Source organism: Xenopus laevis, chromosome 6L (assembly GCF_017654675.1).
Source record: "Xenopus laevis strain J_2021 chromosome 6L, Xenopus_laevis_v10.1, whole genome shotgun sequence".
NCBI classification, from domain to species: domain Eukaryota; kingdom Metazoa; phylum Chordata; class Amphibia; order Anura; family Pipidae; genus Xenopus; species Xenopus laevis.
In genome coordinates this window covers 158,135,426-158,159,710 of record NC_054381.1, presented here as the reverse complement: position 1 = coordinate 158,159,710, position 24,285 = coordinate 158,135,426, and the positions used below count along the sequence as shown (strand labels likewise).

At 39.4% G+C, this 24,285-nt stretch overlaps 1 protein-coding gene across 4 annotated transcripts in view; it reads right to left on the bottom strand.

The window, feature by feature from the left end:
• Positions 1-24,285, bottom strand: part of ago2.L (argonaute 2, RISC catalytic component L homeolog) — a 64,863-nt gene that overhangs the window by 15,530 nt on the left and 25,048 nt on the right. For 2 of the 4 annotated variants that reach the window (XM_041565493.1, XM_041565494.1), the window contains exons 2-9: positions 14,301-14,499; positions 12,393-12,513; positions 10,743-10,924; positions 10,449-10,585; positions 8,750-8,884; positions 7,975-8,062; positions 2,928-3,075; positions 1,542-1,661 (exon numbers count right to left, since the gene is read on the bottom strand). In XM_041565493.1, coding sequence (XP_041421427.1) covers positions 1,542-1,661; positions 2,928-3,075; positions 7,975-8,062; positions 8,750-8,884; positions 10,449-10,585; positions 10,743-10,924; positions 12,393-12,513; positions 14,301-14,499 — 1,130 coding nt within the window. 4 annotated transcript variants of the gene reach the window in all.

The following is a 24,285-nucleotide window of genomic DNA, read 5'->3' as shown; positions in this document are numbered from 1 at the left end:
AGTGGGATTCGAACGATCGTACATCTGTCAGGAAATGGATCGGCCAGGTCAAAAAATCTTTGTTGGTCCCAGTGCAATCTATCTATGTTTGTTTTCCTGGCAAATTGGTCTTTTTAGTTGATGGTCAATTAGTACAATCGTTCCGAGAAAATTGTGGTCTCACGATGAGGATCGGATCTTTTAAAAATCTCAACATCTATGGCCAGCTTAATACAAGATAACATCTCCCTGGAAGATCTAAGAACAGCACTCAATAGTAAAAGCCAAGTCCAACTGAGACATTACGTAGGAGAAATAACAGCCTGCCAGAAAGTAGTTCCATCCTTAAGTGCAGGCACAAGTCACATGACTGGGGCAGCTGGGAAACTGACAATGTCTAGCCCCATGTAGGGTTGCCACCTTTTATAAAAAATTTTTACCGGCTGCCGGGGGCGGGCCTCAAAGGGGTGGGGTGTGACATCAAAATGGGCGGGGCCACACCACAGACGCTTGGTGGCAACCCTAGCCCCATGTCAGATTTCAAAATTGAATATAAAAAATCTGTTTATTCCTTTGAGAAATGGATTTCAGTGCAGAATTCTGCTGGAGCAGCACTATTAACGGAAAAACATGTTTTCCCATGACAGTATCCCTTTAAGAAAAAAAATTAACACACCGTTGCCATCTTATTTTCCAAGGCATACCCTCATGCCCAATACAGTCAAATGTTATTTTATTTTACTGCGTACCCATGAGTGTCAGTCACCACTACAGATGCCTGGGTAAAATGGCTCTTTTTATTCCCTCCAAACTAGTGCATTTTCCCCCAAGAACAGAGACACAGGTGGAGATTCAGGGAGATTTGTGGCCTGGCGACAAATCGCCTGTTCGTCGGGCAAGTAATCTCCCAAAACTGCCTTCCCGCCGGCTAGAATCTAAATTCCCGGCAGGATGGCACTTGGAGCGATTCGTTTTCTGAAGTCGCCCGAAGTTTCCTCGTGAGGCAACTTCGGAAAACGAAGCGCTCCGAGTGCCATCCCACTGGTGATTTAGATTCTAGCTGGGAGGCAGTTCGGGGGATTAGTCGCCCGAAGAAGAGGCAATTTGTCGCCGGGCGACTAAATCTCCCCAAATATTCTCATCTGTTTCTGCCTTTAAAGAAGTAATGGCCTGAGAAAAACAATTCTGCAACTGAATTCACTGGGAGGGGTACTTAACATATTACCACCTCTCCCCCAGTGAATACAAGTTCCTCTTTAAAGGGACATAATACCCTCCATATTATCACAAAAAAAAAAAAACAATATACAGTTTGTTATTGTTTGAGTTAAAAGGCCAACAAGGGAAGTTGACAGTACTCCATATTTGGTTCTTATGCAGTAAATAATTAGATTACCAGCGCACAGTTAATCCCCCTGCATAATGGGCTCCATCTAACAAAACAGTCACAACAGTTCAAGTGTATACTGGAAATCTAATCATCTACTATGCAAGGACCAAACATGGTGCAGCATTTTGTACCGAGAGCATTGAATATTTTTACAGTGCAGCAGAATACTTACTAATTTACTGATCTCTTCCTGGCGATCTGGAGCAGATCGAGCAGTTGCCCGTATCATAGTGGAGGTCTGATTGTCCGTAAGTTTCTTTATGCACCTTTGGCCTGCCACTATATTGCACACCTAAAAGGATTAAAACAAAGGATAGAACATGAAGAATATGATGTAAACAACAATAGTAATATAGACATGTTGGATAGAAATATAGCATAGAGATGTGCATTGCTGTATTGGGTTCATATATAAAAATGATTTAAAGGAAACTGCAAATTTATTTTAATTCACTCGCAATTCTGAGAACTTTTCTCGTGTACTTTTGACATAATTGCTAAAATATGTACTTTCTTGGAGCTACATCAGCACTAAAGAGGCACTGTTGTAACCCTGGGTATTACATATGCAGCTGCCCGACTGAGAAACAGCCGTAAACATAGATTACTCTCTGCCTCTCATAGGGATTTGTAAACATTATTGATGAGGAGGAAGTCATTCCTGATGTGATAAAATTGGCTCAATAGCAGATCATGGCATGACCAAAGCCTAGACAGCAGGGGATCCTGTTGAGCTGTGCTGAGTGGGCAACAGCTTCATCCCTTCAAATATGCCCCAGGGCAAAACTCTATATGAAAAGAACGCAGAACAATTTTACTTTAGAGAGTTTATGTCCTCTGCAACACAAAGATTCACAGGAACAAACCATTTGGCTTGTGGGAGCATTCCATTTCAAGTAGTCACTGCCTAAACCATTAAATGCGGCTCTTGATGTCCATCAAATAGCAGCAAACAGACTGCACTGAAGCATATGCTACACAACTATATCCCACTTCTTAAAGGGGTTGCTCACCTTCCAACACTTTTTTCAGTTCAGAGTTCAGTTGGTTTCAGATAGTTCACCAGAAATAAAGACATTTTCCAATCACTTATTGTTTTTGACCGTTCTTTTAATATTGAAGTGTAAATCTAATCTAAAACAGCACTGGGAGGGGAGGGGGGTGTCACCGACCCGCTAAACTGTTCTAAATTGATGCTAATACTCCAGAGATGCTGCAGAAAATGTATCAACTAAATGTTCAGAATCTGCACCTGAATGACTGAGCTGCCAGACTGAAACACCACAGAAAGGAACATTCAACTTTAAACTTAGATTTTGGAAAAACAGTAAAAAATATATAAAGGAAAGCAATTGAAAGTAGTCTATTTCTGGAGAACAATCTGAACTTGCCTGAAAAAAAGTGTTTGTAAAGTGAATAACTCCTTATAAACTGCAGAACACATAAATAAACAGCCTGTTACATAAACTAATGCAAAGTATAGCAGGGTTGTTATTTAGATAATAATACATGGTACAAAAAAAAAAAAAAAAGTATGAATTCCCACAAGGATACTTGCCTCAAGGGGGAGGTACGTGTGTTTCTGCTCCTGCCCAACCTGTAAACATGGTAAATGAGGGTAGCGCAGAACTAGTTTGTGTCTGTCCTTGAAGTACTGTGCGACGGTACACTCGACCGTCTGTCCACTCTCCTGCTGAAGAGGGAATCTGCAGAAAAACAAAAGCACACCGTTAGCCATATTGTTTATGAAACTGATTAATCACACGTGTTCAGAAGTCTGTGGGTCTATAAAATGGCCTAAAAAATATCTGTGTATACATGCTTCATGCTTGTATTAAACTGCATAGGCCTCAAAACAAATATGTGTAAAATAAAAAGGTGTGTGGAGAGGGGCACATCATGGAATTAAAATCAATTAAAAAAATTCCTACAAATAATCATGTTTTTCATTCTATTTATTAAACGGTAGATCCATGAAAATATGCTAAGCATTAATGAAAGGACCTGTTCATTTTATATGCATGTTTCGGAGAGGCCGAAACGTTAGTCGTTTAGTTAATAAAAACATTTTTTCAATTTAAGTCCTGAGAGTGCGGACCTTCTTTGTGGGATGAATATTTCAAAAATTTTGGACACTGCACCCAGGCAATATTGAACCGTTTGACGAGAGTGCCGGCTCCTCCATTGACTCTATCATGTATATATATATATATATATATATATATATATATATATATATATATATATATATATATATATATATATATATATATATATTTTTTTTTTTTTTAGGGATGCACCGAATCCACTATTTTGGATTTGCCCGATCCCATGAATCCTTCGCAAAAGATTTGGCCGAATACTGAACCGAATCCTAATTTGCATATGTAAATTAAGGGTGGGAAGGTGAAAGCATTTTTAACTTCCTTGTTTTATGACAAAAAGACACACGAGTTTTCTCCCTGCCCCTAATTTGCATATACAAATTAGGATTCGTCTTGGCCGGGCAGAAGGATATGAATCCTGCTGAAAAAGGCCGAATCCTTACCGAATCCAGAACAGAATCCTGGATTCGGTGCATCCCTAATTTTTTTATTTTTTTATAAATTACTGTATACTAGGGATGCACCGAATCCAGGATTCAGCCTTTTACAGCAGGATTCGGATTCACCCGAATCGTTCTGCCATTCTGCATATGCAAATTAGGGGCGGGAGGAAAATCGTGAGACTTTTTGTCACAAAACGAGGAAGTAAAAAATGTTTTCCCTTCCTTCCCCTAATTTGCATATCCAAATTAGGATTCGGAAGAATCTTTCACGAAGGATTCAGGAGTTCGGCCAAATCCAAAATTGTGGATTCGGTGCATCCCTACTGTATACATGTATGGGATCTTTTATTCAGAACGCTCGGGATCTGGAGTTTTCCGTTAACAGGTCTTTCCGTAATTTGGATCTTCATACCTTAAGTCTACTACAGTTATGGGATCTTTTATCCAGAATGTTTGGGACCTGCGGGTATCTGGATAACAGATCTTTTGATACCTTATGTTTACTAGAAAATCATATAAACATTAAATAAACCCAATAGGCTGGTTTTGCCTCCAGTAAGGATTAATTATATCTTAGTTTGGATCCAGTACAAGGTACTGTTTTATTATTAGAGAAAAAGAAAATCATTTCTAAAAATTTAGAATATTTGGATAAAATGGGGCCTATGGGAGACAGCCTTTCCTTACTTTGGAACTTTCTAGATAACGAGTTTCCGGATAACTGATCCCATACATGTACAAAATTATTTAAACATTAAATAAACCAAATGGGTTGGTGCTGTTTCCAATGAGGATTAATTATATCTTAGTTTGGATCAAGTACAAGGTACTATTTTATTATTACAGTGAAAAGGGAAATCATTATTAAAAATGTGGATTATTCAGATAAGAGTCTATAGGAGACGGCCTTTCTGTAATATGGAGCTTTCTAGATAACTGGTTTCTGGATAATGGATCCCAAACGATACTAAACACTTATTACATTCAATATCAAGAAGCATAATCAATAGAAGAGCAATAAATAAATATTTCTTTATATGCAAATTTCCAATAATGGAAAGCCAAGATGAAGACTTCAGAAAGAACCTAGATGAATCAAGTAACCAGTAAATTTTTTTTGGATTGTATCTGCCTCTAAGGCTAGAGGAATGGGACTTTCCTCAACGAGAACTGATCAGGCGGTTATTTTGGGTTTTACGTTTAACATGTCTAGCATAGCATTACAGAACGACTTGTTATATGCCTAAATAACCCACTGGAATGCTAGCTCTTCATTCAGTAAGACGACTGTGGAAAGTCAATAAGCCTTTGATACTGAGTTTATGTGGATGACATTTCAGGAGTTTAAGACAACTGTTTACATGAAAGCATCAAAAGCAAAAAACATTGTATCCTGGACACTTATGCTTATACTCTGTCAGTCATTTTTTCAATATACTTAACAGCCCTGCCCTTTATGATTGGAATTGAAACAAATGAGAATCCATGAACTGGCACCAGCCCATAGGATGACTGCCTATGTAACAGATTCAGATGTTCATATATTTTGTCAATGAAAAGGTTTCTAGATTTCTAAATTTGTGATTGACCTAAAAGAGCACACATTTATGAATTAGATGTAAGCTTAAGATGTCTTAAAGAGACTTTTGTGTAAAAAAATAATAACATAGAAGTGCGTTATTCTCATTTAGACAGAAGAATTGTGCTTAAAAGAAGTAGTGTTTCAAGCTGATTTATTGAATATTTCTGCAAAAACCCTAATAATCCCTCCCTTCTCTTCCACTTCCTGCTCCCTGAATTCCCAGGCACTCAGCTCACTGCACTGTAGGACAGGAACCAATCAGCATCTAGCAGGACCTGATAGGGAACTGAAGCTTGTCTGTGCTTGTGTGACTGCAGGGCTGTGATTGGCTGTCCCCCTCCCACTGTGCTTCTGGCAGGGACTATTTGGACACGCCCACCCCTCATTTGAAGGGACCAGTGAACTTCTATAGGGAGCTCCAATAAAGGGGCTATTTTTAAAGATAATACTTTTTAGCACCATGTAAAAGCAACACCATATATTACTTATAATTGCCTACAAAATTTAAAATAAACCGAAGCATTTGAAGACAAGGACAATCTCTTGACTCTTATTGGTAAAAGGGTAAAATGACCCATGTCTATTGTTTGAAACCAGTGGATAATAAACTGTAAACATAAGCAATAAAACAGTATCCCAAATCTAAAGCCTTGCGGTCTGCATTTTGGTTGCCAGGGTCAGCGACCCTGGCAACCAAAGCATCTAGTTTCAAAGCATCTAGTTTCAGGTGACTGAAACCAGGTTGAGTAATAAGTTTTACAACCAAACATTGATTTATATATGTGTTGTGCCTAATTTTGTATACTACATCTGTTTTAGGAAACTTTAACTATGTCTATGGGGCCATGGTATACCACCCTAAATGTAATTTTTAGATCCTCACCCATAGGTTAAGAATCCTTCATAGAAATAACCGTGGATAAGAACGTGGTCAAACGCAGTTCATTGTTCGAAACGTAGTGGATCAATAAAAGCACAATTTTTGCAGCAGAGAGCTCTTTTAACTAGGGATGCGCCGAATCCAGTATTTGTGATTCGGCCAAATCCCCGAATCCTTGGTGAAAGATTCGGCCGAATACCGACCTGAATCCAAATCCTAATTTGCATATGTAAATTAGGGTCAGGAAAGGAAAAAGTGGGAAAAAAATCTTCCTTTGTGACAAAAAGTCATGTGATTTCCCTAATTTACATATGCAAATTAGGATTCGGTTCAGCCAGGCACAAGGATTCGGCCGAATCCGAACCTTGCTGAAAAAGGCCGAATCCTGGCTGAATCCCGAACTGAATCCTGGATTCGGTGCTCAAAACATGTAGTGGATCAATAAAAGCACAATTTTTACCAAGTTCTTATCCACGGTTATTTCTATGAATTGAGGCTTCATTGGATGGAAGCGGTGGCGACTGAACCAAAGTCATTGAATCCTGTTCTATATTGTTATTGAAGGTTAAGAATCCTTAATATGATCGTATTTACAGTTTTAGACTTTAATTAAAGGTGTGGTTCACCTTTAAGTTAACTATTAGTATGTTCTAAAATGGACAGTTCTTAGCAACATTTCAATTGCCCTTCATTATTTATTTGTTATAGCTTTTTAATTGTTTTCCTTTTGACTCTTTCTAGCTTTTAAAAAGGGGTCACTGACCCCATCTAAAAACAAACACTCTGTAAGGCTACAAATGTATTGTTATTGCAACTTTGTATTATTCATCTTTCTATTCAGGCCTCTCCTATTCATATTCCAGTCTCTTATTCAAATCAATGACTGGTTGCTAGGGGAATTTGGACCCTGCTGAAATTACAAACTGCTGAATAAAAAACTTAACTAAAAAAAAACCATCAATAATAAAAAATGAAAACCAATTGCATATTGTCTCAGAATTGTCTCTCTATATCAAACTAAGGGGCATATTTATCAAAGGTCGAAGTTAAAAAAACTTCAAACTTCGAATTCAAAAAGACCAACCGAATGGTGGTCGAAGTTTTTTGGGGTCTAAGTGGCCTGAATTCGGCCTACTTCGAATCGTACTTCGATTCAAAGTTTTTTTTTTAACTTCGACCTCCCAAACTCCCCCAATTGCCTGCATACAGGTTCTAGGAGGTCCCCCATAGGCTAAAACATCACTTCGGCAGCTTTTAGGTGGCAAATGGTCGAAGTTTTAAAGAGATAGTACTTCAAAAAAATGTCAACGTTTTTTCAAATTCGAATCGAAGTTGGACTATTCCCTAGTTGAAGTACACAAAAAATATCTTGAAATTCGAAGTTTTTCGATTCGAAACTTCACCTTGAACTTTAATAAATCTGCCCCTAAAAGTTAACTCAAAGGCAAAATCTTGAAAAATTATACAAAAGAAAAAACAAAGAAAGCGTAGAAAAGGTGCATCTACAACATACTAAAAGTGAGTATAAAAGTTATGCATGGGAAAAATAATCTATTTTATTCTGATACTTATTTTAAAAGAGTAAATGAACTTACGTTTGATGACTGGCTGGTCGCCTTGTTACATTGCAAACTCGGTATTTCCGTTTCATTTGTCCACAGTGAGTTATTTCGACTTTTAAACCTGATTGGATATTAGACAACATCATTTTTTTGCATGTCGTGATTTTCTTATATTTTACGACAAAGATAAATAGTAATAATAAGATGTGTGATTAATTTAACCACTTGTCTACTGGAGCTCTCCGATCTTACCATTTAGCAGTTAGAACACAAATAAATAACAGCTATGGCACTAGCACTGGAGTCCCTGGTGGTAGCATTTACTGTTTACGGTAGGCAAGTGGTTAAAGAAGAATTCAACTCTTCACTTAAAAAAAAAAAAAAACACATACCCCACGTATAACCCCCTCCCTCCTCCCCCCAGTCTAGCTGCCCCCCAGGGGAAATGCCCCTACCTTTTTACTTAGCCCACGGTGCAGATTCAGGCATCAGAATTCACCGCAGCCATCTTCCGGGTCTTCGGTAATCTGAGACGGAGACCAGTGAAGCAACGCATGCGCATTTGGAGCAATTTACTGATTTGCGACAACTGCTCATGTGCGGAAATGGACAAAAATTGCTGAAGCGCCGGAAAAAGACACCCGGAAAATGGCTGCAGTGAACTCCAACGCCTGAATCTGCACCAAGGGGAAAGTAAAAAGTTAGGGGCATTACCCAGGGGGGCAGGGTTTTTTTGGTAAAAAGTTGAATTCTCCTTTAAAGAAACCTAAAAACCAAGAAAGGTAACCTTTGCTTGTAGTTCATTTACCTTTAATTTCTTTGGTAAACTTAACCCTTTGGGAATCGGTAAGAGGTTTCTGTTGCTCTTCGATGCTTTTAAAATCCAGAACTTCACACATAAATTCAATTACTGGTTGTGCTTTGTAAAATGCTGTCGCAGACACTGAGGATACATAAAAAAAATTTAAATTGTAGATCCATTTTGTGTGGCTGAAATTTTGCAACAGTTATACTAGTTCTGGTGGCAGTTTCCATATTAGGAGTTCTTGCAACATGCTTCTATATCACTTTATATTGCCCTGTGGCAGTGTTGGTATGCCTTTAAGGGCTGAGACGCAGCAGCTCAGGGGGCAGCCAATTCACATAAGTAATGAAAAATACAAACAGAATTAGCAGGAAAAGCCCCAATACCATAAAACTATGACAGCATAGGTATTCCCTGTACTAAACAAAATTCAGCAGGAACAGTCCCCCAAGTTTAATTTATTTCAAAGCAGGCCTACACATACACACTGCACATCTGTTTGTTGTATTCTGTTGTTGTAACAGATAAAATTAAAAAAGGTTAAAACTTTTAAAAGTTATAACATTGAGTTATGTTTTGCGGCTCCAGACTATTTTTCTTTAGTGGAAGAGGGGGCAAAATGGCTCTTTTGATAGTAAAGTTTGCTGACCACTGGTCTATACAGAGAGATCTCATAAAACTATGGCAACATAGGTTTTCCCTGTACTAAGCATAATTAAGCAGGAACAGCCCTTAAATTTGTTCATAGTCTGTACAGAGAGATCCCATAAAACTATGGCAGCATAGGTATTCCCTGCACTAAGCATAATTAAGCAGGAACAGCCCGTAACTTTGCTCATAGTCTGTACAGAGAGATCCCATAAAACTATGGCATCATAGGTATTCCTCTCTACTAAGCACAATTCAGCAGGAACAGCCCTTAAGTTTGCTCATAGTATGTACAGATAGATCCCATAAAACTATGACAGCATAGGTCTTCCCCTGTACTAAGCACAATTCAGCAGGAACAGCCCCTAAGTTTGCGGATAGTCTGTACAGAGAGATCTCATAAAACTTTGGCACCAAAGGTTTTCCCTGTACTAAGCACAATTCAGCAGGAACAGCCCTTAGGTTTGCTCATAGTCTGTACAGCGAGATCCCATAAAACTATGGCAACATAGGTATTCCCTGTACTAAGCACAATTCAGCAGGAACAGCCCGTAAGTTTGCTCATAGTCTGTACAGGAAATTGTCATGAGCACCACAGGCATGAAAAAAACAAAACAAAACAAAAAAAAAAAAACAGTGAACTGGATTTACATAAGATTAGGATTCAGCTAATTTCTCAACTAATAAACAGAAGTATCAATAACAGTTCATTCAATCTAAAACCATTTCATTGTCGAGTAACAACAGAAAATAGCATTTCCTGAATTGCCTTGATATTATTTATAACTTATTGTGCACTTTTTCTGAATGGATTTTTGTGGACAAATTAATTAGCCATGGGTACACCGGATTCAATGTACAGTGTAAAGTTTGGACAATAAAGCATCCATAAGTAATTACAGACTGGCACAGGCTAGTGCTACTCATTTTGGTTCCCATTGTGGTTAATGGCGGTACACTGATAGTTACTGCTTGGTCACAATGAATCCCTTTCTGCTGCTCGTACCTTTTCAAACACATTACAATTAGGTATTAGAGAAACAATTTTTCCTACCATCGATATTGAGCATCATTTTCCAGAGGGAAGGTCGTACAGACTGATGGAAGCCAAACCAAACTTCTCTACCACCCCCAAGAGGATTTGCGCAGCCTTCAGATGCAGTAAAAAACGAACGACCGACAGGTGTATACCTATTTTCCAAAGTAAAAATTTCATGATTTACTTGCATGCCTACTATGAATGGAGAATGCAGCTTAGTACACTTGTAAATGGGGAATGAATGGTTTAATATGTATAAAATCAGTCAACTGAACGAACAAAGAAATGTTGTGCTAAATATCACAGTACCTCATAGAAGGTAAATGTCTCATCACAACGTCTAAAGCCTGAACTGTCTCAAAAGGGACATTGGGAAGACGACCAGACAGAGCGTCGTGCAGGGCTTGCAAGCTTACACATGCCATCCACTTGATTGCAACTTTGAAGATACGATCTTTCCCTTCGCCGGGTAGTGTGACTTCTAACTCCACCTGCAGTGGGGCGCAAAGACAAAAAAGATGATTCTGATTCCATTCAACGAACATGCAAAATAATCCGACAGCAGTAACTTATTTAGAAAACATGTTCAATGTATTCTTTTAATAAAAAACCCATGTTGTTATAAAGCAATATTAGATCATTTTGTACGGAAAGGCCGTCTCCCATAGTCTCCATTTTATCCAAATCTTTAAAAATGATTTCCTTTTTCTCTCTAATAATAAAACAGTACCTTGTACTTGATCCCAGCTAAGATATAATTGATCCTTATTGGAAGCAAAAACCAACCTATTGGGTTTATTTCATGTTTAAAGGGATCCTGTCATCAGAAAACATGTTTTTTTCAAAACGCATCAGTTAATAGTGCTGCTCCAGCAGAATTCTGCACTGAAATCCATTTCTCAAAAGAGCAAACAGATTTTTTTATATTCAATTTTGAAATCTGACATGGGGCTAGACATTTTGTCAATTTCCCAGCTGCCCCTGGTCATATGACTTGTGCCTGCACTTTAGGAGTGCAGGCTGCTGTTTTTCCTTCTCAATGTAACTGAATGTGTCTCAGTGGGACATGGGTTTTTACTATTGAGTGTTGTTCTTAGATCTACCAGGCAGCTGTTATCTTGTGTTAGGGAGCTGTTATCTGGTTACCTTCCCATTGTTCTTTTGTTTGGCTGCTGGGGGGGGGAGGGGGTGATATCACTCCAACTTTCAGTACAGCAGTAAAGAGTGATTGAAGTTTATCAGAGCACAAGTCACATGACTTGGGGCAGCTGGGAAATTGACAATATGTCTAGCCCCATGTCAGATTTCAAAATTGAATATAAAAAAATCTATTTTTTCTTTTGAGAAATGGATTTCAGTGCAGAATTCTGCTGGATCAGCACTATTAACAGATTCATTTTGAAAAATTTTTTTTTCCCATGACAGTATCCCTTTAAATATTTTTCTTGTAGACTTATGGTATGAAGATCCAAATTATGGAAAGATCTGCTATCCAGAAAACCCCAGGTCCTGAGTATTCTGGCTAACAGGACCCATACCTGTATATGGATATAATATAATATATCACCACCCCATTTGTTGTGTCTATGCCTGGCTTACAGATAAGGAGAAGATCATTCTGTAGGTGGGTTATCTCCTACTCCCATTACTGCCCTGAAGAACCAATGAAATGAAAATGAAAGCACTTTCAGTTTCTCGGTTTGTCCTGTTTAGACCAAGAATTAAACAAAAATAATTTTGAGAAATCAATGCTCCGCAAGATTCCTTTTCACTGAACTCTTGTTGTACAGGGGTGTACACTTCCCATTTAGAACAGAAAACAAATTAATAGACAGGTTCAGATGCTCAATATTTTTCTACTTTATACCTTCCATCAAGTGGACATTTTTGTTTGACATGTTACCCTGGTATAACAAGTTGAAGATTAAATAGATAGAAAGGCCAGATAAGAAAACTTACTTTATCTCTTGCAATTGGCAGAGGCATTGCAGTATAAAGGTTTTTTCTTCCATCAAACACTGGTTTTCGATCCCCAAAGATTTGAGCTTTAAAGTGCTGGACCATGTGTTCCACTATTTCCCTAAAAGTAAACAGCAAACATAGTCACATTTATTCTTGTAACACAATTTTTTTTATGAAAAATGACTGCTGAGAGTAGGTCTAATTTTTCTAAATCAGAATCTTTTCAGAAAATCAAATTTAACAAAACATGCAACAGAAAAAAGAAATTAAAGGCTTATTTACCACATTGTACTTTATAGTCCATCATCCATCATTATCCAAAAGCACTGAAGTAATATAATAATAATAGAGTATAATCTGTCAAGAAATATTACTTCTAGACAGACAGAAACCCTACAGCCTTAATACTAGTGCCTAGTAAACTTAAAGGAAAAGTAACAAAAAAAAAGTGTTTTAAATGAATTAAAATATAATGTAGTGTTGCCCTGCACTGGTAAAACTGGTGTGTTTGCTTCAGAAACACTATTATAGTTTATATAAATAAGCTGCAGTGTAGCAATGGGGCAGCAATTCAAAGGAGAAAAGGCTCAGGTTATACAGCAGATAAGCTCTGTAGAACATAATGGTGTTATCTGATATACACTATTTAACCATATAGTCTTTTTTCAATTTCCCCCATTGCTACACAGCAGCTTGTTTATATGAACTATAGTAGTACTTATCTGTTATCTACTGTGTATCCTGTGCTTGAATGGCTGCCCCCATGGCTACACAGCAGCTTGTTTATATGAACTATAGTAGTACTTATCTGTTATCTACTGTGTATCCTGTGCTTGAATGGCTGCCCCCATGGCTACACAGCAGCTTGTTTATATAAACTATAGTAGTACTTATCTGTTATCTACTGTGTATCCTGTGCTTGAATGGCTGCCCCCATGGCTACACAGCAGCTTGTTTATTTAAACTATAGTAGTACTTATCTGTTATCTACTGTGTATCCTGTGCTTGAATGGCTGCCCCCATGGCTACACAGCAGCTTGTTTATATGAACTATAGTAGTACTTATCTGTTATCTACTGTGTATCCTGTGCTTGAATGGCTGCCCCCATGGCTACACAGCAGCTTGTCTATATAAACTATAGTAGTACTTATCTGTTATCTACTGTGTATCCTGTGCTTGAATGGCTGCCCCCATGGCTACACAGCAGCTTGTTTATTTAAACTATAGTAGTACTTATCTGTTATCTACTGTGTATCCTGTGCTTGAATGGCTGCCCCCATGGCTACACAGCAGCTTGTTTATATAAACTATAGTAGTATTTATCTGTTATCTACTGGGTATCCTGTGCTTGAATGGCTGCCCCTATGGCTACACAGCAGATGGTTATATAAACTATAGTAGTACTTATCTGTTATCTACTGTGTATCCTGTGCTTGAATGGCTGCCCCCATGGCTACACAGCAGCTTGTTTATATAAACTATAGTAGTACTTATCTGTTATCTACTGTGTATCCTGTGCTTGAATGGCTGCCCCTATGGCTACACAGCAGATGGTTATATAAACTATAGTAGTACTTATCTGTTATCTACTGTGTATCCTGTGCTTGAATGGCTGCCCCCATTGCTACACAGCAGCTTGTTTATATGAATTATAGTAGAGTTTCTGAAGCAAATTCATTAGTTTTACCAGTGCAGGGCAACACTACATTATATTTTCATTACTTTAATTTTTGGGTGTTACTGTTCATTGTTCTATTGCTTACGGTTTCATTAAGCAATAGAACAAAGATGCTGGAGAAGGTCTGGTTATTATTCCTCCATTGGCAGTTACCTTTTTATTAGCTCCCTACATTACTTAGATTAAATGCAGGCAGATAGTATATAGACTGAACAAGACAATTTACCTGTTTACTCGTCTGGGGCATTTCTCTGGTTTTATATCAATGTCATAGTGATATATTTCAATTTTGGGAATGTCCATTTCAAAAAAGTTTGCCTGGAGCTTGATGGTCCTCCCTGAGGTACCAAAATCTGGCCGTGGAGGTGGCTTGAAGGTATATGCCGGCATTGGGAGAGGTGGTGTTGTGGTTGGTGGAACAAGCACTAAAAAGAAAACAAACAAAAGATCAAACCTACCCTTGTATACAATACATACACATTTTAAAAGCAGAATGACAAAGGAAGATAGAATCCACTTAAAGGAAAACTAAACCCTAAAAATGTATATGGCTAAAAATGCCATATGTTATATAATAAACTTATTGCACCAGCCAGTAGTTTCAGCTTGTCAATGGCAGCAATGATCCAGGACTTCAAACTTGTCACAGGGGGTCACCATCTTTTTTTCTCTCTCTTTCTCTTTTTCTTTAAAGGGTAGTAAGAATGGTTTGGGAATCGGATAATTCTGAGTGCAGTCATTACCTTCTGCATAAGAAATCATGGAATACAATGATCTTCCTATATTACAAATCAATGAATACAAAATTATGTATACAGGATTATGCTAAAAGCAAGGGATTGACTGCTGGTATTTCCAGTGGATTAAATAATTTTTAATTCTTTATTTCAATTTGATTAATTGTTAATATCAGATTGATGTACTAAGAAACACAAGTAATGAATATGGGCACTGTTCCAAGAATACAATGGTTACTAACAATCTGATAAGTATGTACTATATGTATCCAAAGTGTGATTCATTGTAATTGATGTTCCCGCCCATCACTTCCCCTGACCTTTCCCTGCCCTCTCTGATCACTATTTAACACAGAGTAATGAATGTAACCACATGCTTGATAAAGGGTCCTAAGAGATTCGATTTGCATTTTTGTCTACTGATAATGAGCCAATAAATCACAAAAACTTCACAGAAACCACGTGTCAGTGTGCTGCGGCATTGCATATGATTTGATACCCCTGGCAGAGTGGGAAATTGACTGCTAAGCACCTGGTCCCAAGGGAAAATAAACGGAGATGAGCGCTTCATTCTTGTGTGGAATATGTTATATAATTAACTTATTGCACCAGCCAGTAGTTTGAGCTTGTCAATAGCAGCAATGATCCAGGACTTCAAACTTGTCACAGGAGGTCACCATCTTGGAAAGTGTCTGTGACACTCACATGCTCAGTGGGCTCTGATTGGCTGTTGAGAAGCTAAGCTTAGGGCTCGTCACTAATTATCCAGCAGAAAATGAGCTTCCCTGGCTGTAATATAAGCTGATGCTACAGGTTTGCTGATTATTAAATTCTGATGCTAATTGCACTGGTTTCTGTGCTGCCATGTAGTACTTATCTGTATTAATTACTAATCAGCCTTATATTGTGACATTTCTATTCTATGTGTACTGTATATTGTGAGTGGCTCCCTAAGCTCAGTAAGTGACAGCAGCACAGAGCATGTGCAGTGAATCAGCAGAAAAGAAGATGGGGAGCTACTGGGGCATCTTTGGAGACACAGATCTTTACTGCTAAAGGGCTGTGGTTGCCTTGGGCTGGTACAGAAGCACAAAACATCATGTACAACATTTCTACCTACTTCTTTAGTTAGGCTTAAGTTCTCCTTTAAGGAGAAGGCCTAGAAGTTAATAGATCCAGCATTAATGTTCGATCATTGGAGTCCCAGCCACACACACACACCAAACTTGATATCAGACACAGTAATAGCAATGTAATACAGGCTATAATAGGCTATTCCAAGAACTTATTTTAATTGCAAGATATTAAGAGATACATGTACTGTTCAATGAATGAATTATGTTACAACAGCGCCACCTGCTTGTCATTTCCCCACTATTCTGACCACCAAGTAGTCAGAGGAGTTGTCAGGAAAAAGAAAGGAAAAAAATTAGAAACCTTTCTCAAATCTTTCCTAAGCACATCAGAGTACGGTAGCCTCTTTCTTTCTCCTGAAAACTTCCTTGACTACTTGGTGGTCAGACTGGTCATAAAATGCAGAAGATCCTTGTGCATGTATATGTGTATATATATATATATATATATATATATATATATATATATATATATATATATATATATATATATATATATATATATATATATATATATATATATATATATACATATATATACATATATACATACAGTATATATACATATATACATACAGTATATACATATATATATACACATATATATATATACACATACATACATATATATACACATACATACATATATATACACATACATACATATATATACACATACATACATATATATACACATACATACATATATATATATATATATATATATATATATATATATATATATATATATAACAAACAAGGGAAAGTTGTGCTCACCACTAGTTTTTAAAATCATTAGGCGGGGGTGCAATGAGGCTGTGACCACAAAATACATATAGACAAATACAAGATTCCTCTGCACTCAACCCATTATCAATATATTTAAGACAGAGACATTTTGTGCATACTGCTACTGAAAAATGCCTTACCCTTTAAACAAAACAGGGATTGTTTGTCCATATTTTGTTTAAAGGGTAAGGCATTTTTCAGTAGCAGTATGCACAAAATGTCTCTGTCTTAAATATATTGATAATGGGTTGAGTGCAGAGGAATCTTGTATTTGTCTATATGTATTTTGTGGTCACAGCCTCATTGCACCCCCGCCTAATGATTTTAAAAACTAGTGGTGAGCACAACTTTCCCTTGTTTGTTATAGTTATACAGGAGCATTGACCAGCTCCATGTTGTAGCTCCCACCCTCTTCAATTATAGTCAGGTGATCCCACTGGTGTCTAATAAAAGGGCAGCCAAGTTTGGGAGTTTTACTTTGAAAGCAGCTAGTAAGTTGCAGGTAAAACGTATTCGTCCCTTTTATAAAATGTATAATTAAACCATAGAATTCTTAATGAATCAGATGAAAATTGAGCATAGGACTGGCCAGATATGGGATGACTTTGACGTAGTTGGCCAGCTTAAATATATTGCAATATATGGACAAACAATCCCTGTTTTGTTTAAAGGGTAAGGCATTTTTCAGTAGCAGTATGCACAAAATGTCTCTGTCTTAAATATATTGATAATGGGTTGAGTGCAGAGGAATCTTGTATATATATATATATATATATATATATATATATATATATATATATATATATATATATATATATATATATATATATATATATATATATATATAAATAATGAGATCTGACTAACTATGCTAGACCCAAAATGCAGGAGAGTGCATTATAACACTAGTGGGGAACGTTGACTCTTTAAAGATTGGCCTGAACGGAGATACGACAATCACTTCTGATACCAGTACATATACAGGGCAAGAGCCAATGAGGCACCTTCTTAGCAATGGTGGAATAAAGCCAAAAAATTAGTCATGTTCATAGTCCAGTGTGCCGTCTAATAATTATTCACATATAAAAGCCCCCCTAGGAATGTTCTTGTATACCCCCATTTGGTTCATGCTTTTACACCTTGACAAGGGGTCTACTGCAAACCATGACCATCATCCAAGAGCACTACAAAAATAAATAAGAACAGGGCATTTTAACTTTAAGGAGAAGGAAACCCTTTTTATTAAAATCCCCCACCCTACATAGACCCCCCTCCCCTAGGAGTTACCCTGGGTAAATGTCCGAACGCTTTACTCACCCCTCTTTGCAGAGTCAGGGCATCTGAGTTCACAGGTGCCATCTTCTTCTCTTCGGTAATCTTCGGGAAGAGAGTGGTGTATCAGCGCATGCACAGTTGGCGCAATCATCAAGTCCCGAACAACTGTGTATGCGCCGAAAGCCACGGAAATAAGATCCAAAGATTACCGAAGAGAAGAAGATGGCTTCCATGAACTCCAATGCCCTGAATCTGCAAAGAGGGGTGAATAAAGCGTTAGCGCATTTACCCAGGGTAACTCCTAGGCTAGGGGGGCAGCAGGGAGGGGGTCTATGTAGGGTGGGGGATTTTAATAAAAAGGGTTTCCTTCTCCTTCAAACACTGCCTCACAACAAGTTCCTAAAAATACTAAAGAACGTAGTAAAAAAAACAAAGTTTTATGGGGCTGATGTGATAAATGTTGCCAAGTCTAGTAACCCACAGCGGCCAAGCAGCTGGTAGCATTTACTGGTGAGCGATTTGAAAACAAACATCTCAGTGGTTTCTATGAGTTGCTAGATGTGGGCAAACATTTAACATTATCACATATATTATTACATATATGATTACTTTATCCCACATGCATTTTAAGTGATCACGATACAGTATTACAGGGGTACCACTACGATCACAGCCGCACACTCAGGTCTTCTTAGTAGAAGAAAGTGCAGTCATCTGGGGAAGAATTTATCTACAGAAAACAGATTTTAAGAGAGATGACTGTAGGCAACACCCAGTGTGGCTGCAACATTATCTGAGCAGATAAAAAACCCTTGGCACGGACCCAGCCAAGACATTATTATTCAGCAAGAACATTAATGAAGCCATATTAGCTATTCTGATAAATGACTTTTAATTTGGACACAAAAGGTTTCTCATATACAGTTATGGGACCTGTTAATCCAGAATGCTCGGGGCCCGGGGTTTTCTGGATAACTGATCTTTCTGTAATTTGGATCTTCATTCCTTAAGTCTACTAGAAAATCATGTAAACATGAAATAAACCCAATAGGCTGGATTTGCTTCCAATAAGGGTTAATTACATCTTAGTTGGGATCAAATACAAGCGACTGTTTTATTATTACACAGAAAAAGAAACATTTTTAAAAACATCAATTATTTGAATGAAATGAAGTCTATGGGAGATGGGCTTTCTGTAATTTGTAGCTTTCTGGATAACAGGTTTCCAGATAATAGATCCTATACCTGTACTATTTTAGGTCATATGTTAATTTCCTCATTTGTATTATCAAATGTCTATTTAAAAGGTATCAAAGGAAGAGATGAGTGGGAGGGGGTGGAAATCTAAATAAGGGTCAGGGCACACAGGCAGATTTGGGGAGATTAGTTGCCCGGCCACAAATCTCCTTCTTCGGGGTGACTAATCTCCCCAAACTGCCTCCCCCCCCCCGGATAAAATGTAAATCGTCGGTGGGATGGCACTCGGATAAATTCATTTTCCTTGTGAGGAAACTTCGGGCGACTTCAGAAAACGAATTGCTACGAGTGGCAACCTGCTGGCGATTTACATTTAAGCTGGCGGGAAGGCAGGGGGGGTGACTAATCTCCCCGAATCTGCCTGTGTGCCATGACCCTAAAAGTTTGGCATATAGAAGAAGCTAAACCTAAACAATTTTCCAATTAAATAGTTACCCATTTTCAGTGGTTTATTGAAGGTAGCACACCATCTCACTCCTTTCCATGCTCTACTCACGGTTGTCGTGACTTTGGAACACAATCTAACAGAAGCTAGCTGATTAACAGACCTAAGAGAAATCATCCAAGGAATACTAATGCTACATTGTTTCAAGAATCTGAACCGGCAGTGCAGAACGGACAGAAAAACACCACTTTCATTTGCAATTACATTCACTATTCAACTTTAAAACAATGTAAACATTTTAAAGTATACATTGAGTGTTTAAAAGTACATTTTCCTTCATTAGGCAAAATGAATTTTGAGAGGTTTACACCCCCTTTCAAGAATTTGCCATCAGAAGACAAACATGCTGACAACTGTTTATATACATAGCAGGGGGGCACTGATTGAAGCTCTTGCCTAGGGTACCAAACTACCTTGGACCGGCACCGGCAGAGATGCCACTCATCATATGTGAAAAAAGTTAAGTCAAATTAAGACATACCCTTAAATCCATTTGCCTCCTCCTCCCCTGTGTATAATACAGTACCCCCAGCATATGATTAAACACCTTAGGGGCCCCTAACAATAATTTTCAAATGCTAACAAACCCCCAGAACAAATACCAGGCTTATGTTCCATAGGGATCATAGGTCAGGCAGAGTATGGCACACACAGGGTGCATAGGGAGGCACACACAGGGTGCATAGGGAAGGCAGAGTATGGCTCACGCAGGGAGTATAGGGAAGGCAGAATATGACACACACAGGGAGCATAGGGAAGGCAGAGTATGGCTCACGCAGGGAGCATAGGGAAGGCAGAGTATGGCTCACGCAGGGAGCATAGGGAAGGCAGAGTATGGCTCATGCAGGGAGCATAGGGAAGGCAGAGTATGGCTCATGCAGGGAGCATAGGGAAGGCAGAGTATGGCTCATGCAGGGAGCATAGGGAAGGCAGAGTATGGCTCACACAGGGAGTATAGGGAAGGCAGAGTATGACACACACAGGGAGTATAGGGAAGGCAGAGTATGGCTCAAACAGGGAGTATAGGGAAGGCAGAGTATGACACACACAGGGAGCATAGGGAAGGCAGAGTATGGCTCACGCAGGGAGTATAGGGAAGGCAGAGTATGGCTCACGCAGGGAGTATAGGGAAGGCAGATTATGGCTCACGCAGGGAGTATAGGGAAGGCAGAGTATGACACACACAGGGAGCATAGGGAAGGCAGAGTATGGCTCACACGGTGCATAGGGAAGGCAGAGTATGGCTCACGCAGGGAGTATAGGGAAGGCAGAATATGACACACACAGGGAGCATAGGGAAGGCAGAGTATGGCTCACACAGGGAGCATAGGGAAGGCAGAGTATGGCTCACGCAGGGAGCATAGGGAAGGCAGAGTATGGCTCACGCAGGGAGCATAGGGAAGGCAGAGTATGGCTCACACAGGGAGTATAGGGAAGGCAGAGTATGACACACACAGGGAGTATAGGGAAGGCAGAGTATGGCTCAAACAGGGAGTATAGGGAAGGCAGAGTATGACACACACAGGGAGCATAGGGAAGGCAGAGTATGGCTCACACAGGGAGCATAGGGAAGGCAGAGTATGGCTCACGCAGGGAGTATAGGGAAGGCAGATTATGGCTCACGCAGGGAGTATAGGGAAGGCAGAGTATGACACACACAGGGAGCATAGGGAAGGCAGAGTATGGCTCACACGGTGCATAGGGAAGGCAGAGTATGACACACACAGGGAGCATAGGGAAGGCAGAGTATGGCTCACGCAGGGAGTATAGGGAAGGCAGATTATGGCTCACGCAGGGAGTATAGGGAAGGCAGAGTATGACACACACAGGGAGCATAGGGAAGGCAGAGTATGGCTCACACGGTGCATAGGGAAGGCAGAGTATGGCTCACACAGGGAGTATAGGGAAGGCAGATTATGGCTCACGCATGGAGTATAGAGAAGGCAGAGTATGGCTCACACAGGGTGCATAGGGAAGGCAGAGTATGACACACACAGTGAGCATAGGGAAGGCAGAGTATGGCTCACACGGTGCATAGGGAAGGCAGAGTATGGCTCACACAGGGAGCATAGGACAGGCAGAACAGAGCAGGAGACAGGTGAACAGGTGAACAATGTGGGCAGTTTCAGTCTGGGTCTCAGGTAGAACAGTACAGGCTTTAGGATATAAACAATCGAGGTGTCACAAGTATGAACAATACAGGGGTATCACAGGTGTAAACAATACAGGGGATTAGTGTGAATTTGAGGTTTAAACAATGCAGGGGCCAGTTAATCTCTGTAGTGATACCTATTAAATTTTACAAATGGTAATCAGACACAGCAGGCAGACTTTGATGTGGAGGGCCACATAAAGGGGGTCGCTGGCCGCCAGTTGGACAGCCCTGGAATAGAGGGTCAGTTTCCAGGTAGTAGTTCAACTAATTCTATTTCGTTCTGGCAAATAATCAATTCCCTATCTTGCTTTATGGCAGGAATGTTACATGTTTTCTCAGACACACTGTTGCACAGGACAAAGGCAGGATCAATTATCCTTCCTCAATGGCCCTTCGATACATTCACTGCACTGCTGCCTGGCGAAGCCTGTGGCTACTTTAACACAATAAGGATGCCAGAATAAGGCAAAGATTTAAACAAATTAACTTATATCATATCAAGGGAAGAAATAAAACTTAAAACCCCACAAAATGTTTTTTTTTTTTTTTATACTGCTACTCCAGCAGAATTCTGCACTGAAATCCATTTCTCAAAAGAGCAAACAGATTTTTTTAATATTCAATTTTGAAATCTGACATGGGGCTAGACATATTGTCAATTTCCCAGCTGCCCCTGGTCATGTGACTTGTGCCTGCACTTTAGGAGAGAAATGCTTTCTGGCAGGCTGCTGTTTTCTCTTCTCAATGTAACTGAATGTGTCTCAGTGGGACCTGGATTTTACTATTGAGTGCTGTTCTTAGATCTACCAGGCAGCTGTTATCTTGTGTTAGGGAGCTGCTATCTCATTACCTTCCCATTGTTCTTTTGTTTGGCTGCTGAGGGGGAAAAGGGAGGAGGGTGATATCACTCCAAATTGAAGTACAGCAGTAAAGAGTGATTGAAGTTTATCAAAGCACAAGTCACATGACTTGGGGCAACTGGGAAATTGACAATAGGCCCATGTCAGATTTCAAAATTGAATATAAAAAAATCTGTTTGCTCTTTTGAGAAATGGATTTCAGTGCAGAATTCTGCTGGAGCAGCACTATTAACTGATTCATTTTGAAAAAAATGTTTTTTCCCATGACAGTATCCCTTTAAATTGACCGTGCCTGTACAGCAGCTGTGCTGCACCCATTGAAGTGGACAAGCCGTGTGTGGGGTGTCACATGAGCTCTTGTAACCCGTGCAGCACCTGTCATGGCACATCCCCAAACACTGCGCTGTCAGTCTGGAGACATGCACTCCTATGGCAACTACAACGACAACATCATATAAACTCTCGTAAATACAGTTTCCTTTTCCTGGCTACTGTATTTTAAAAGCTAAAAATAAATGCACAAATATATACACAGCAATGAATGGTCACAGAGCTCGTATGCCAGCATCATAAAGTCAGGAGAAAGTGCTCTGCTTCACATCGGCTCTTTAGGGGCCTCGCTGAGGATTCCAAAAGGGGCATCTGTGTGACTTAAATGAGCACAACGTTTACATTTAGCTATGGGCTTGTTTCTCTCAGTCATAAAGTTGTGTGTGTTTCAGGAGTAAAGCAGCCTGACCAGACATAATCATAGATTACTCCTCTACAGCCATATAGGGTTAAATCGGGATTTCTGGCTGTTTAACATTCTCTGCACTCTGTTTTGACTCCTAAAACAATGACGAAGAACTTAAAAGGGTGGTTCACCTTTAAGTTAAAGTTTAGTTTGTTATAGGGTAGGACTACATGGACGTTTTCGGCGCGATCAGAGGCGCTGCGACAAGTCGCATGCGGCAGAAATAAGGTAAGAGATAGAAATGTCGGTGAAATCGCGTTGACCAGACGCGACTGTCGGATGCAGACGCTGCACGATGCATCAGACAGTCGTGCCGGATCAAGGCTGCAACTTTATCCGACAATTCCTCTGTCAGCTTCACACCGATGACCTAAAGCACCTCAGCTTTTTTTAAGGGTCTGCAGCTTAAATTTATGTTTCTATTCCTTCAGACAGATTTGTGGGTAATGATGTGAGCATATAGTTAAGCTGCAGACGGTGACAAAAAGCTTAGGTGCCCAGTGCAAAGCCGACTTCTGGTTCAGAGCACAGAGGAATTCAAGCAGCCAAAGAATTCAAGCAGCCGAGGAATTCAAGCAGTCATCACCTTTCTCCTTTGGGGCACTTTAGGGGGCAGATTTATAGGGATGCACCGAATCCACTATTTTGGATTCGGCCAAACCCCCCAATCCTTTGTGAAAGATTTGGCCGAATAACGAACCGAATCCTAATTAGCATATGCAAATTAGGGGTGGAAAGGGGAAACCCTTTTTTACTTGCTTCTTTTGTGACAAAAAGTCACGCAATTTCCCTCCCCAACCCAACGGGAGTTTTTTTTTAAACTC